The sequence below is a fragment of the Ornithorhynchus anatinus genome, chromosome 8 (genome assembly GCF_004115215.2).
Source record: "Ornithorhynchus anatinus isolate Pmale09 chromosome 8, mOrnAna1.pri.v4, whole genome shotgun sequence".
NCBI lineage: Eukaryota > Metazoa > Chordata > Mammalia > Monotremata > Ornithorhynchidae > Ornithorhynchus > Ornithorhynchus anatinus.
In genome coordinates, this window is record NC_041735.1 from 12934692 (window position 1) to 12950250 (window position 15559).

Sequence of the window (15559 nt, forward strand, 5' to 3'; positions counted from 1 at the left end):
CCTCAGAAATCTTAATGATTCTCCTTTCTCTTAAAGTTAGTTGACAGTTCAGGGATTGGGGTTGACTCCAAAAGGGTCTTGATCCCAACAACAACAACATAATAACAGTAATTGTATTTAAGCGCTTACTATGTGCCAGGTACTGTGCTAAGTACTGGGGTAGATATAAGCAAGTCGGGTTGGACACAGTGACTGTCCCACCTGGGGCTCACAGTCCTAATCCCCATTTTACAGATGGGGTAACCGGGGCACAGAGTAGTGAAGTGACTTGCTTAAGATCACAGAGAAGACAAGTGGTGGAGTCAGTATTAGAACCCAGGTCCTTCTGTCTCCCATGCCCATGCCCTATCCACTAGGAAATGCTGCTTCTCTATAAACTATCAAGAGCCCACGATACCCAGAGGTGGCAAAATTGCTCTAACTTGATCCCCATGTTGGTTAGAGAGTAGCCATCTGGCCTGTCCAACTGAATACTTTAAAGCTCTCAGCTGACAATAGACTGGTAAAATTAAGCCTGGAAGCTTCTGGTTCCAAGGTTTGTCTTTGAAAAGAAAATGCTTCCCTGACAAAATCACCTTGAAGTCCTTCAAAAGCATCGGACATGGATGTCTCTCTATTAAAGGCTTAGAGTAAGTCATTAGGAGTTGGAGGGAGCCTCTAGGTTTTATGTGTACCATAGAAGCTGGCAGCTGGATCGGACGTTAAGACACTTTGGTAGAGCTTGTAGGCTCAGGACTCTCATCTGGGATCACAACTTGGGCGGTCCCAGGCATCTGGTTCAGGGGGTAGATTCAGGGAGTAAAAAGCCAGAAGGATGCTTGCAGAGTTAGGTAGTCTGCTATCTAGTCTGGGGGATAAATGATGGTGGGCATCCCCTAAATAAAAATGAGCTAAGGATGGCATTAGACATCCCGGGGATTAAATGGAACAGGATGGAAGTAACTAGGTGGTGAGGGGCGGGAAAGGTGGAAATGTTGTGGGCTGAGGTGGGGAGGAGGGGGGTCCTGAACCTGTTTTTGGCCACAGTAGTCACTCGGCTAAGATGACCAGACTTTAGGGACTGGGATGAGGGCAGGGGAAGGTCTCCAGGGGATGGGGCTGCAAAGACAAGACTGAATGATGGAGAGCCACAGATGTATAAAGACAGAAGGAAAGAAAGATTAAAAAAGGAAAGACAGAAGGAGAGAGGAAAGGAGGACGGAGAGGCAGCGATAGGAGGGGACAAAGAAGGGGACAGGGTAGTAAAGAGAGGGAGAGTGTGGGGAATAAAGGAGAATAAGAAAAATGGGGAGAGTGACAAAAGATGGGGTGGAGAACAAAGAGGATGGGGGAGAAGAGTGACACACATTCATATGGTAAAGACACATGACCACCAGTGACTCCCTGCCCCTTTCTCACCTTCCTCCTCTCCTTCTCTCTGCCCACTCTGATCCTTGGAGACTTCAACATCCATACGGATGTACCCGACGACTCCTCTGCCGCCCGCCTGCTATCCCTCCTCGACTCTGCCGACCTCCTCCTCCACCATACCGCGCCCACTCACCAACTTGGTCACACCCTTGATCTCGTCATCTCCTACCGCTGCACTATCTCCTCCCTCACCAACTCTGAAATCCCTCTCTCTGACCATAACCTTCTCACCTGCCTCATCTCTCACACTCCCTCCCCCTGCAAATCTTCGCTACTGCCCCACAGAGACCTCCGCTCTCTCGATCCCATCCGTCTTTCCAATAGCATCTCGCCTCACCTTGCCTCCCTGTCCTCTCTTCCCACTCTCGACGAGCGGGTCTCCGCTCTCAACTCCACCCTCTCTACTCATCTCGACTCTCTCGCCCCCCTTTCCCTCCGCCGCTCTCGCTCCACTAACCCACAGCCCTGGATCACCTCCTCCGTCCACCTCCTACGCTCCTATGCTCGAGCTGCTGAGCGCTGCTGGCGAAAGTCCAAGCACCAAGCCGACCTCACACACTTCAAATTTATCCTTTCCTCCCTTAACTCTGCCCTCTCCTCCGCCAGGCAAAGCTTCTTCTCCTCCCTCATCGACACCCATGCCCGTCACCCCCGCCAATGGTTCCGGACCTTTAACTCTCTCCTTAGGCCCCCTGTTCCTCCCCCTCCCCCATCTCTCACCCCCAATGATCTGGCCACCTATTTCCTCACGAAAATCAACACGATCAGGTCTGAGCTCCCCAAAGTCACCCCTCCGCCTCTCCCCTCCCCCCCAACAACCCCCTCCCCTACTTTCCCATCCTTCCCTGCAGTATCCTCAGAGGAGATCTCCTCCCTCCTTGCAAGTGCCACCCCCTCCACCTGCGCCTCGGACCCCATTCCCTCTCACCTTCTTAAAACCATCGCCCCTGCCCTCCTCCCTTCCTTAACTTCTATTTTTAACCACTCAATCTCCAAGGGCTCCTTCCCCTCTGCCTTCAAACATGCCCACGTCTCCCCCATCCTAAAAAAACCCGCTCTTGACCCCACTTCCCCCTCCAGTTATCATCCTATCTCCCTACTACCCTTCCTTTCCAAAATCCTAGAACGAGTCATCTACAATCGATGCCTAGAATTCCTTAACTCCCATTCTCTCCTAGACCCCCTCCAATCTGGCTTCCGTCCCCTCCACTCTACCGAGACTGCTCTCTCTAAGGTCACCCATGACCTCCTTCTTGCCAAATCCAATGGCTCCTACTCCATTCTGATCCCCCTTGACCTCTCTGCTGCCTTTGACACTGTCGACCATCCCCTCCTCCTCCATACCTTATCTCACCTTGGCTTCACGGACTCTGTCCTCTCCTGGTTCTCCTCTTACCTCTCTGGCCGATCATTCTCGGTCTCCTACGCTGGAGCCTCCTCCCCCTCCCATCCTTTAACTGTTGGAGTTCCTCAAGGGTCAGTTCTTGGCCCTCTTCTGTTCTCCATTTACACTCACTCCCTCGGTGAACTCATCCGCTCTCATGGCTTTGACTACCATCTCTACGCAGATGACACGCAGATCTACATCTCCGCCCCTGTCCTCTCCCCCTCCCTTCAGGCTCGCATCTCCTCCTGCCTCCGGGACGTCTCCACCTGGATGTCGGCCCGCCACCTAAAACTCAACATGAGCAAGACTGAGCTCCTCATCTTCCCTCCCAAGCCCGGTCCACTCCCAGACTTCTCTATCACCGTGGATGGCACGACCGTCCTTCCCGTCCCGCAGGCCCGCAATCTCGGTGTCATCCTTGACTCGTCCCTCTCGTTCACCCCACACATCCTATCCGTTACCGAGACCTGCCGGTTTCACCTCTACAATATCGCCAAGATCCGCCCTTTCCTCTCCACCCAAACGGCTACCTTACTATTACGGGCTCTCGTTATATCCCGGCTAGACTACTGTGTCAGCCTTCTCTCTGACCTCCCTTCCTCCTCTCTCGCCCCGCTCCGGTCTATTCTTCACTCCGCTGCCCGGCTCATCTTCCTGCAGAAACGATCTGGGCATGTCACTCCCCTTCTTAAACAACTCCAGTGGTTGCCTATCGACCTCCGCTCCAAACAAAAACTCCTCACTCTAGGCTTCAAGGCTCTCCATCACCTTGCCCCTTCCTACCTCTCCTCCCTTCTCTCTTTCTACCGCCCACCCCGCACGCTCCGCTCCTCTGCCGCCCACCTCCTCACCGTCCCTCGGTCTCGCCTATCCCGCCGTCGACCCCTGGGTCACGTCCTCCCGCGGTCCTGGAACGCCCTCCCTCCTCACCTCCGCCAAACTGATTCTCTTTCCCTCTTCAAAACCTTACTTAAAAATCACCACCTCCAAGAGACGTTCCCAGACTGAGCTCCTCTTCCCCCTCTACTCCCTCTGCCATCCCCCCTTTACCTCTCCGCAGCTAAAGCCTCCTTTTCCCCTTTTCCCTCTGCTCCTCCACCTCTCCCTTCCCATCCCCACAGCACTGTACTCGTCCGCTCAACTGTACATATTTTCGTTACCCTATTTATTTTGTTAATGAATTGTACATTGCCTTGATTCTATTTAGTTGCCATTGTTTTTACGAGATGTTCTTCCCCTTGACGCTGTTTAGTGCCATTGTTCTTGTCTGTCCTTCTCCCCCGATTAGACTGTAAGCCCGTCAAACGGCAGGGACTGTCTCTATCTGTTGCCGACTTGTTCATCCCAAGCGCTTAGTACAGTGCTCTGCACATAGTAAGCGCTCAATAAATACTATTGAATGAATGAATGAATCGTTACCCAAGGGGCCCAGGCAGCGGTGGTGACTGTGGTGGTGGTCCCAGATCTCCTACCTAGCTTGTGCTGGGTGAGATCGCCAAGGATGCTCACTTGCTTCCGCCCAGATACTGGAGACAGATGTTAAGCTGTCCCATCTGTCAGCCTGGCACTCATGGATTGAGGAATCACTCTGGAACCCAGGTTAATGGGGACTGGAGTTCAGATGTCCGGGGTCTGGGGTTCAAATATCCACAGCTAGATATTCTTCCTTTCCCCATGCCCCCCATGGACAACCCCCGGTTTGAGCTGGTTTTCTTTAGGTTTGGGAAAGGGCAGGGGGGTGGTGGTTAAAAGGGTTCTAAAATTCTAAAACAGGCAGCAGGGCAGATTCAGAACTATGATAAGTGCCTTGCTAAGAATCAGAATTTCCTACTGGATCCAGCATGGGCCTGGGAGGCAGAAGGACCTGGGTTTTAAACTAGGCTCAGCCAATTGTTTTCTGTGAGATCTTGGGCAAGTTGCTTAACTTATCTCTGCGTCAGTTTCCTCATCTGTAAAATAGGGATTAAATCCTACTCCATCCTAGCTAGACTGTGAGGTTTGGGAGAGACAGGACTGTGTCCAAGCTTATAATCTTCTATCTACCCCAGGACTTAGACTAGTGCTCTGGACATAGGAAATGCTTAACAATTATAACAAAAATAATGATGTCTAGACACCTTAGCTCTCCTATGAATCCGTGTCTTACCATGGCCGGAGAGTTTGTGTACGCTAATGAAGCTTATAACTATACCATTGAGAGAGATTGTTTTGTCAGGGTTACCACAATGGAGAGGTCTAAGCCGAAGAGTCAGACAAAGTTGATTCACCTGTGCTGGGCAGCAACAGCACGGAAAAGAGTTAAAGACAGATGATCAAGTGATCAAAATGTTAATCAAAGACAACAGTAGAGAAGCAGCGTGGCTCAGTGGAAAGAGCTTGGGCTTGGGAGTCAGAGGTCATGGGTTGTAATCCCAGCTCTGCCACTTGTCAGCTGTGTGACTTCGGGCAAGTCACTTAACTTCTCTGTGCCTCAGTTACCTCATCTGTAAAATGGGGATGAAGACTGTGAGCCCCATGAGGGACAACCTGATCACCTTCTATCCCCCCTCACAGCGCTTAGAACAGTGCTTTGCACATAGTAAGCACTTAAATACCATTATTATTATTATTATTAAGTTTTTGCTGCACAGAAGAAGGCCATGGTAAACAACTTCTGTTTTTTACCAAGAAAACTATATGGAAAAAGAACCATAGAGTCGCTATGAATCGGAAACAACTCAACAACATCTAAGAAGTTCGCTTAGGCTATGCAGCCCTGGCCCAACTGGAGTTGAGACTGAGACTGCCCAGTGAGCTATAGTATAGTAAAGCTGCTATTTTAAATGCTTCCAATGAGCCAAAGCACTGTGCTAAGTGCTGGGATAGAGATATAAATAATCAATTTAGAACTAGTCCCTGACCCATAAAGGCAATCAAGCACTGTGCTAAGTGCTGGGATAGAGATATAAATAATCAATTTAGAACTAGTCCCTGACCCATAAAGGCAATCTAAGAGGTGGGAGAACAGTTAACTGTAAACAGCAGCTAAAGAGTGCCACCCAAATACAGACTGACCCCATTTCTGGGCCTGAAAACCATTTGCCAAGAAGCAAAAATCTCCGGCTTTCAAAGGAAATATTTTCTGGGACCCGGGAAATGCCGGTCTCCTTGACCGATTCTCATTGGGTAGGTATATAGTGATACTGGAAAATCAATTAGCAAGAGTCATTTGCTTCTTCACACACTTGTGAGAGAGAAACATTAGTTCGGAAACATTAATTTCTGGACAAATGTTTACAATTAAAATGTCATTTTGATTCTGCTCGAGCCCTCCAATGCCATATCGCTTCACTCGTGACTCTGAGATTGAGTCACTGTTCAGCATAATGGCTTTGGCCCCTATTTGGTTTTTTCACTTACTTGGTTTTGAAATAGGGCATCCGACTCAAAAAAGGAAAAGCACATGAAACCCTGACTTTTCCTGATTTCATTTGGAAGCTGACAAAGACTTGGGTTCATAAATGTCACCCAGTGAGGGTCAGTGAGTGACCTCAAATATCTTCACGATCAATTAAAGAGCTCTCCTTGCCCACAAACAGTACAAAGAGCTGGTCCATACATGGGGCTGGGAGGCCAAGGGAATAGGAAGAAAGCAGATTGATTGTGTTACTTTGCAACTGTCCAGTCAACTGTGAGAATATTCTGGGGGTGGGTTTATTGAGGAAAAAGGGCTGGAAGGTTATGAGGCTTGCCTCAGCTCTTTAGTAGGAAGGAAGATATTTTTAAAGTTTATTTCTGTAGATTATTGGGTGTGATTCCAGAAGAATACATTTAACCTCTTTAAACATCACTTTTCCCACCTGTAAAATGGGGAAAATAGTGGACACTTAGCTGGGAAGTTAACAGGATAAACAAGGATTTTTTTTTTAAGGGGGCTATTGAAGTCCCCAGTTTGTTCTTCGTAGGAAGGAAACAGTGTACTTAAGTACACCCTATACTGAAAAAAACAGAATATTTGCACAGAGGAACAGAAATTACTAAAATATAGTGATGAGTAGGAGGAGGGAAGATGAAGATTAAGAATCAGAGCCCAGAGAATTTATTTTGAAAGGGAGAAAGTGTTAGTCCTGAGGTGGTAGTATTGCAGAGTCAGTGACCTAAGCTTGCCAGTTACCATTTCTTTGAAATGATGCATCGGGTAAGACTTTGTCTGTAGTGTCTTCCCTGCTCAGGCACCAGCACCCACTCTCCAAGAGGGTGACTTTTCCTCTATTCTTTAACGCATGCAGCACCCTGTTGACGTCTGCTCTGGGCACCCGACAGTCCTGGCCAACGGAGCATTCCTCGGCGATCTTGTAGGCCTTCTTGGAGGACGTGGAGCTTTGTAAAATCTGAAGGACTTTCTGTTCCAAGGTCACTAGTCAGGGGATAAAGGAGAGATTGGCAACAGTTAGAAATGCCCCCTGCTTTCCAATGAGGCTGCTGCCCTCATTCAGTGGAAGAAGGAGGGGCAGAGGATGGCATGGAGGCAAGGCTCTCTCTGGGAGGTAGGCAGGATGCAGGATTAGGGGAATGGCTGGGGGTCTGGGAGAGACGACTGCCACTTTTCAGAAGAAAGGAGGCCTCTCTTGCGTGGTAAAAGTTCAAAGTCAGCCGGGTCAGAGAGACCCATCCAAGACCTGGAGAGTGTCTGATTCCTCAATGACTTCCTCACTTTGCCTGTAAGCCAGCAGCACCAGTCGTTCTCTGCTACCTCACTGTATTGTGATCGAAGAGGTCTGGATATCTGAATTTGCATCATCGAGTCAATAGTCTAGACTCGACAGTCTAAGTGAGAGTCTATGAGAGGTCCGAGCAAAAATAATCATTTAGGGTTAGGGTGTTATATTTTTTAAATCCAATGTTCAAATCAGGTTTGTTTTAAAATGTCATGAAATTTGATTTGTCTCTCAGCTCTCTTGTCATCCCGATAGCCAAAGACAGCTCAGACTGAGGAGGGATGTATTTGGGGGTCCAGGGAAGCAGACGGATCTTTGCCGGCACAGCTCACAGATGGGAAACACCTTTATAGCTAAAGACCTTGGAACTTAGGACAATATACCCCGTGGGCCTTGTCCACCTTGAAATGTTAATGGGGGCTGAGCTGGGCACATTTGCTCAATGAAATTGTCTCTGATCAGGGCAAAGACACCTTGACAGCCTTAAGGCAGGCAGTGAACACACAGAGGGCAGAAAGAGACATAATTGTAAACTGTAACCTCCTCGTGGGCAGGGATCGCATCTACCCACTCTGTTATATGCACTGTTAAATGCACTTTCCCAAGAGCTTAGTACAGTGCTCTGCACACCGTAAACACTCACTACATACCATTGACTGATTAATTGATGAATAAGACATTAAATTGCAAAAATATTTCATAGGAGGTATCGGCTACACAGACGTCTGGCACTTGGAGAAAATATACTATTGTTGCAATGGTTATAAGCTCATTCTCTTTATTAAGTTGGTTATAGGCAGGGAATGAGTCTGCTAATTCTGTTGTATTTATTGTACTCTCCCAAGTTCTTAGTATGTAATGTAGCCTGCAGGTAGTAAGCGCTCAATAAATACAATTGATTGACTGATAAAAGCATTTTGCATTTACAAAAGGAATACAAGACCTAAAAAGAAGCAGCTTTTCCATTTAATTTCAAATGACAGCAGTCTACTCAAGGAATTTGAGGAGGTGTCCAGGAAAGTAGAGGAAGATTAATAAAGATGGAAAGGAAAGAAGGATAAAAAACAGAGGAAGAAATAGTTCAGATTGGAGTATAAAGTATTTGGGAGATTACAACCTCCACCAAAAGTCAAGAATATGTGAGAGAAGAAAAATCAACTAATCATTTGTAAAGTTCAATATATTAGTCCTTAGGAAATTACTGTCCCTTTATTTCTTACCTTCTTTACTTGGGGTAGCACCTGCCATTCAGCTAAATCTTGAAGGAGACTGAGAAGAAATTTCTTGAGAAATGCTGTGGCCCCAGATGATGTTTAGGTATGTTTTCACTGGAGATTACAGTGAACAGAGAGCAAACCAAATGCTGAGGCTGAAATCTGGGGGCTTGCCATTTGGATGTTTAGAAAGTGAAGAAAGGATCTAATTTTAGATTAATTTTCCTGGGTGCCAATTGTTCTTTCTCCACTGAAGCCTCCAAGAAACTCTGTCTCCAAAGGAACGTGTCCTGAGTGTCGTTCACGTAATTCAGTGAGTCAGCAATAATCATCTCCTAACCAGGAAAGGACAGACACCGAGGAATAGAAACTGAAACTTAACTTTCTTGAAAAAAAAAACAGAAAAACGAACCCTTAACCCAGATGAGGAAGTAGAGGTCCCTCCCATTAAGTTTTGCAGTTGCGATTCACTGCTGTCCTACAGGACCTCTAGGTTTCTCTGTTGTTGGCTGAGTAACTCATTAGGGAGAGAATAGGAGGTAGGGATGAGTAAATGAACAGCTAATTGTTGAATCCATAAGGAAAGCTACAATACTGGGCTTAACTCTGAAAGATGGTAAAAGATTGGTACAGAAATTATGGGAGAGACAGTTGTCAATAGAGAACACAACTTAATAAAATTGAACATTTTTCCTATGGCTGGGGCAAAGGGGAAAGGCAAAAGGAGAGGAGGTACAAACTTAAGGAGAATCTGAAAGGAGTAGCTAATGACTAGATGCTTGGAAGCTGTGAAAAAACATCATTTTAGCGGCTTGGATCCAATATTTGGTATTGACAGAAAATCCAGATGACCAAACAGTAACTCGGTCACAAGAGGGGAGGAGTCATTCTTTAAAATAGGGAGTGCTCACCTGAGTGAGAACCAGGAAGTCATAAACAGGAGCAGTACAGGTGCCAAAGGGAAATGGGCAGTGCTAAAAGAAATGCAAAAGCATTTTCCAAGGAATGCTTATAATCTTCCGGAAAATGATTCTTGAAATAAATCAAAATCCAGAAGCCAAACTCTGAGCCCTTTGTTAGGTAGGGATTGTCTCTATCTGTTGCCGAATTGTACTTTCCAAGCACTTAGTACGGTGCTCTGTACACAGTAAGCACTCACATATGATTGAATGAATGAATGAATGAGATGAGTGGGAGCACGTGATACACATGTGGTAAAAAGCACTCGGGGATGAAAAGGAAATAGCTGAGATGTTCAATGAATTCTTCAGTTCCATCTTTACTGAGGAAGATGTTAGTAAAATCAGAACTAAGTTTGTTATTGGTAACAGACAGGTCAGAGGAACTGAGCTAAATTAAGAAGAACAATGACAAACTAAAGAAAAATAAGTTCCAAATCCAGATGGGATGGAAAGCTTTGGAGGAACTTGAGAGGGAAGCTACGAAATTTATGGTGAGACTGTGTAGCCTATCATTTACAAATAACCACTGAATTGGATTGCCAATTTAGACTTCATGACCTTTCCTCTAAACAGTCACCCTAACTTTGGTAGCTGCCTGTGAAAATCATATGAGTCATCTGGGAATTTCCTTATATTCTTCCAGTGATAAACTCCTAGGAATGATTCAATTTGTCAAGAAGCATATATTGAGTGTTCCCACCTCTGAGGATTTGATCAAGCTGTCTGTGCCCAGAGTCCACCATACCACATCATTCTGCTCCTTTAAATCTTCAATTGAGAGCCACCTCCTCCAGAAAGCCATCCCTGATTAACCCCATCCACTGTTCAAGCGGCCAGCATAGTATATGACACACTTGTTTCTTTAAATCTATTTTTGTAATTTTTGTTTATATTTATAGACATTTATGTTGACTCAGGGCTTGTTCATCTTGTCTCCCCTATTTGATTGTGAGCTCTGAGCTCCCTAAAGGAAGGTGCTGTGCCAATTCTTTAGTTTGCCAAGTGTATTTTGGCACCTGATAGAGTAGTTGGAAATTTAAAGGGATTAAATGTACAACATTTGTTGTATTGTGACTATTATATTAATATTAATAATAGTATTTGTTAAGTGCTTATTATGTGCCTATCTCTGAGGTAGATACAATCAGATCAGACACAGTCCCCTGTCCCACATGGGGTTCACAGCCTAGGGGGAAAAGAGAATAGGAATTTAATCCTCGTTTCATAGATGAGGAAACTGAAGCACAAGAAGTGAAGTGACTTGGCCAAGGTCACATAGCAGGCAAGTGCCAGAGTCAGGATTAGAGTTTAGGCTTCCTGACTTCCATTCCAGTACTATAATAACAATTACGGTATTTGTTAAGCGCTTACTACGTACCAAGCACTGTTCTAAGCACTGGGTTGAATACAAGGTAATCCGGTCATTCCACGTGGGGCTCACAGTGTTAATCCCCATTTTACAGATGAGGTAACTGAGGCACAGAGAAGTTAAGTGACTTGCCCAAGGTTACACAGCAGACAGCTGGCGAAGCAGGGATTAGAACCCACGACCTCTGACTCCCAAGCCCGTGCTCTTTCCAATAGGCCATGCTGCTTCTCACACTGATGAATAAAATCATAGTATCGTAAAGTTGAAAGCATCTCAAATGTGAGGATCAGATCTCTCCGTTCGTCCAAGATAAAAGATGTTTATTCTATCCTTCAACATCTCCAAGGGCGGAATCCCACAAACACCCTTTTTATCTCATTCCCTATTTTATCAGTCGGTCCGTCAAATCGTTCTTTATTTACCTCTTCTACTTTTCATATTTCCTCTTGCTTTCAGGATATCAATCAATCATTTCTATTGAGTACTTACTGTGTGCCGAGCCCTATATTAAGAGCTTGGAAGAGTACAATGTAACATCTGATAGACACGTTCCCTATCTCTACTTGGATATCTCACTGATATCTCAAACTTGTCCAAAACAGAACTCATCTCCCCACCCAAACCCTGTCCTCCCCATGTCCTCTCCATTATGTAGACCATACCACTATCCTCCCCACTTCACAAGCCCATAACCTTGGCGTTGTCCTCAACTCATCTCTCTCATTCAACACATATATTCAAACTGTCACTAAATCTTGTCAGTTCTATCTCCACCACGTCTCTAAATTCCTTCCTTTCCTCTCCAAATTGCTACTATGCTAATCTAAGCATTTATACCCCTCCTTGACTACTGCATCAGCCTTCTCAATGACCTCCTGCCTTTCCCTACCCCAGACCTCACTTCTTTTTGTTGTCTGGATCATTTTTCTAAAACAAAAATAATAATTAAAAAATAAAGATTAGTTCACATTTCCCTACTCTTTAAAAACCTTCAGTGGTTGCCCATCCGCCTCCATGTCAAACAGAAACTTCTTACCAATGACTTTAAAACACTCAATCAGCTCTCCCACTTCTACCTTACCTTACTGATTTCCTTCTACAACCCAGCCCAAATGCGTCACTCCACCAGTACCATGCTCACTGTACCTCGATCTCATATATCTTGCCATGAACCCCCGGCCCACATCCTCCCACTGGCCTAAAGCTCCCATACCCTTCATATATGACCGACCACCATTCTCCCCCCATTCAAAGCCTTATTAAAATCATATTTTCTCCAAGAGGATTTCCTCCGCTACGACTTCTCCCTTCTGCATCACCTATTCACTTGGATCTGTACCCTTTAAGCACTTGATAGCCACCCCTCTCTAAGATCCACAGCGCTTACATTTATATCTGTAATTTATTCTGTCTCCCCTGTAGACGGTAAACTCCTGTGGACAGGAAATGTGTCTACCAACTCTGCTGTATTGTACAGTGCTCTACACACAGTAAGTGCTCAATAAATACCATTGATTCATTTTTTCTTGTTTAGTCTATATTGGATGTAGTAGCCAGCTGCTCAATATCTTCCCCACAGTTCCCCTTCATCTACTTCACTTTTTAAATACATTTTTCTAGGTTGAATTTCCAGTTCCTTTTACTTTTCGTTGTAGGACCTATTTTTCCTTCACTTTTGCTTAATAATATTGCCTAGCATTTATCAGGCAGTTGGGGAACATAATAAGAATTACAAATCCTTCCCTTCAGGAAGATTGTACTTTAGAAGGGGAGATGGAACAGATAATATGCAATGGAAAATGCCTGAAAATTAAAAGAAGTGGCATTGCCAAGTGGAAAGAACATGGGCCCAGGAGTCAGAGGGCCTGGGTTCTAATCCTATCTTTGCCTCATCTGTCTTGTGACCTTGGACAAGTCATTAAATTCTCTTTGTTTCAGTTACCCCATCTGCAAAATAATGATTAATTCTGTGAGCCCATGTGGAACATGGACTGTCTCCAACCTGATTATCTTGTATCTACCCCAGAGCTCGTACACTACTATAATTTTTTAAAATGCATTGATTAGGAGAGAGTGATTGGAGGGTGGGGGTAAAGTTGGTTGGAGAATGAATGAGGCTTTTAGGGAAAATTTTCCGGGGATGAAATTTGGGTCCCTTCAACCCCCTCCAACTTTGTTTGGGTTAATCTGCAGAGGAGACACAGTGAGCCAGCAGGGACCATTTTTGATGGGGTTCTGGGTTCATGATTTGTTGATTTTTCTAGTACTCAATTTGGAGTTACTGTATACGTTCACATATCAAGCTTGGTCTGCAGGAAATGAGGAAATAGGGATCCCTCACAGAGTGGAAACAGCTGTGGGTATTGAGTAAACTAAAACATTGATGGAAGAGTCACCATTGGCACATAATTAATCTTTATTGATAACCGATGAAGCCAATCAGATTCAGACTCTGATTTTGATTTCTCTTATTGTGTATGAGCCATGAAGGCTCTTACCAATTGTAAACTCCTAAAAGGTATTAATTCTATTACCTCAATAGCATCCACATCCTGAAACTGAAATTTATGTACATTTTAAAATGTTCTGTAGCAAAAAAACCCTTTTCATCAAATTGTTCTGCAATCTACCTTTTGAAAAACCCTTTAATCTGAGGAGGTCATTAGTTGGGGAATTGTCAGAATTTCAGTTTTATCCCAGTGACCATAAACTTGTAGGAACTAATATGAGGACTAGAATTCTTGCTAATTTCAAGATGCCAGGTGTCTACAGAATGATTCTTCCGGGATAATAACCCTTGTTAGCAAGTTGCTACTAAGTATTAATGAGGCATTTTGTCTAGCTTTACTGTTGTTTTAATGGGGTCGTTTCATCACCACCCAAAGTAGGAGAAATAGCTTAGTGTAGTGGATAGAGCGCGGGCCTGGGAGTCAGAAGATGGTCAGTTCTAATCCCAGCTCCATCACTTGTCCGCTATGTGACCCTGAGCAAGTCATTTCACTTTTCTGGGTCTCAGTTCCCTCATCTGCAAAATGGGGATTCCATTCCCATTCTCCTTCCCATTTAAGCTGTGAGGCCCATGTGGAACCTGATGAGCTTGTATGTACCCCAAAGCTTAGTTCAGTGCTTGGCATAAAGTAAGCGGCAGTTAACAAATACTATTATTATAAGAGCCCGGACTTGGGAGTCAGAAGTCATGGGTTCTAATTCCGGCTCCTCCGCTTGCCAGCTGTGTGACTTTGGGCAAGTCACTTCTCTTCTCTGTGCCTCAGTTACCTCATCTGTAAAATGGGGATGAAAACTGTGAGCCCCACGTGGGACAACCTGATCACCTTGTATCCCCCAGAGCTTAGAACGGTGCTTGGTAAACAAATACCACCATTTATTTTTTATTTATTTACTATTATTGGGGCAAAACAATTAATGGGGCCAGGTGGTAGCAGATAGGCGCCTCCACAACATTCGGCCACTAGATGGCGCATCTTCTCTAAATCACGGGTCATTAGTGGCGTCGTTACCACTTCACACCATAAACCATTTGGGGAAATTTCTTTCAGCTACTAGTGAGATTTCACTCCTGACTCCCAGTCCTCCTGGATCAGGTTCTTTTTCTGACTTCTTCAAAGATTCCTTTTCCCTGCCTCCCCTCCATCTCTCCCGCCTGCCAGCGAGCACCCTCGAGATTGAATTTTTTGAAGGATTTAGGGCGGCATCTTGTCCCAGTCCGTGAAATACTTTTAAGTTGCCGGAGAGGGTAACGGATCCTGAAGCCTCCCTTTGGGAGCAGAATGCATTTTGAAGTCCCTTTCTATCATCTGCAAGGATCTAGTCTTTGGAGATAGAAGGTGTGTTTGGACTGAGTGTTTGGGAGTGTCGTGTGGGTTTGTGTGTAGAACTTATTCCTAGAACCTAAGTGGAAACTTTTTGTGCTGCTGAATGAGGTGGCAGTAAACTTCCCCTCCACATCTTCCTTCCCTGTTCCCTCAGTGTTTCAATCAATGAATCCAATCAATGGCCCATCCCCTCCCCTCAGCACCGTGCTCATTTGTATATATTTTTATTGCCCTATTTATTTTGTTATTGAGGTGTCCATCCCCTTGTTTCTATTTATCGTGATTATGTTGTCTTGTTTCTGTCCGTCTGTCTCCCCCGATTAGACTGTGAGCCCGTCACTGGGCAGGGATTGTCTCTATCTGTTGCCGAATTGTACATTCCAAGCGCTTAGCACAGTGCTCTGCACATAGTAAGCGCTCAATAAATACTATTGAATGAATGCATGAATCGAGTTCTTGCTTCTAGACTTCTAGACTGAGAGCCGGTTGTTGGGTAGGGATTGACTCTATCTGTTGCCGAACTGTACTTTCCAAGCGCTTAGTACAGTGCTCTGCACACAGTAAACGCTCAATAAATACGACTGAATGAATGAATTTGCAGAGTACCGTACTAAGCACTTGGGAGCGTACCGTCAATGCTGTCCGCTGAGAACTCTGCTGAGCACTTGAAAGAGTATAGTACAAATG

General features: G+C 45.2%; 1 protein-coding gene across 5 annotated transcripts in view; it reads right to left on the reverse strand.

Annotated features, from left to right (window-relative positions):
• Nucleotides 1-9043, reverse strand: part of ZBP1 (Z-DNA binding protein 1) — a 34940-nt gene extending 25897 nt beyond the window's left edge. For 4 of the 5 annotated variants that reach the window (XM_029071372.2, XM_007671421.3, XM_029071369.2 and 1 more), the window contains exons 1-2: nt 8715-9041; nt 6951-7193 (exon numbers count right to left, since the gene is read on the reverse strand). In XM_029071372.2, coding sequence (XP_028927205.1) covers nt 6951-7193; nt 8715-8742 — 271 coding nt within the window. In that variant the 5' untranslated portion in view covers nt 8743-9041. Of the gene's footprint in view, nt 1-6950; nt 7194-8714 lie in introns of all 5 variants that reach the window. The other variant, XM_029071373.2, reaches the window with a different exon arrangement.
• Nucleotides 9044-15559: the final 6516 nt, after the last annotated feature.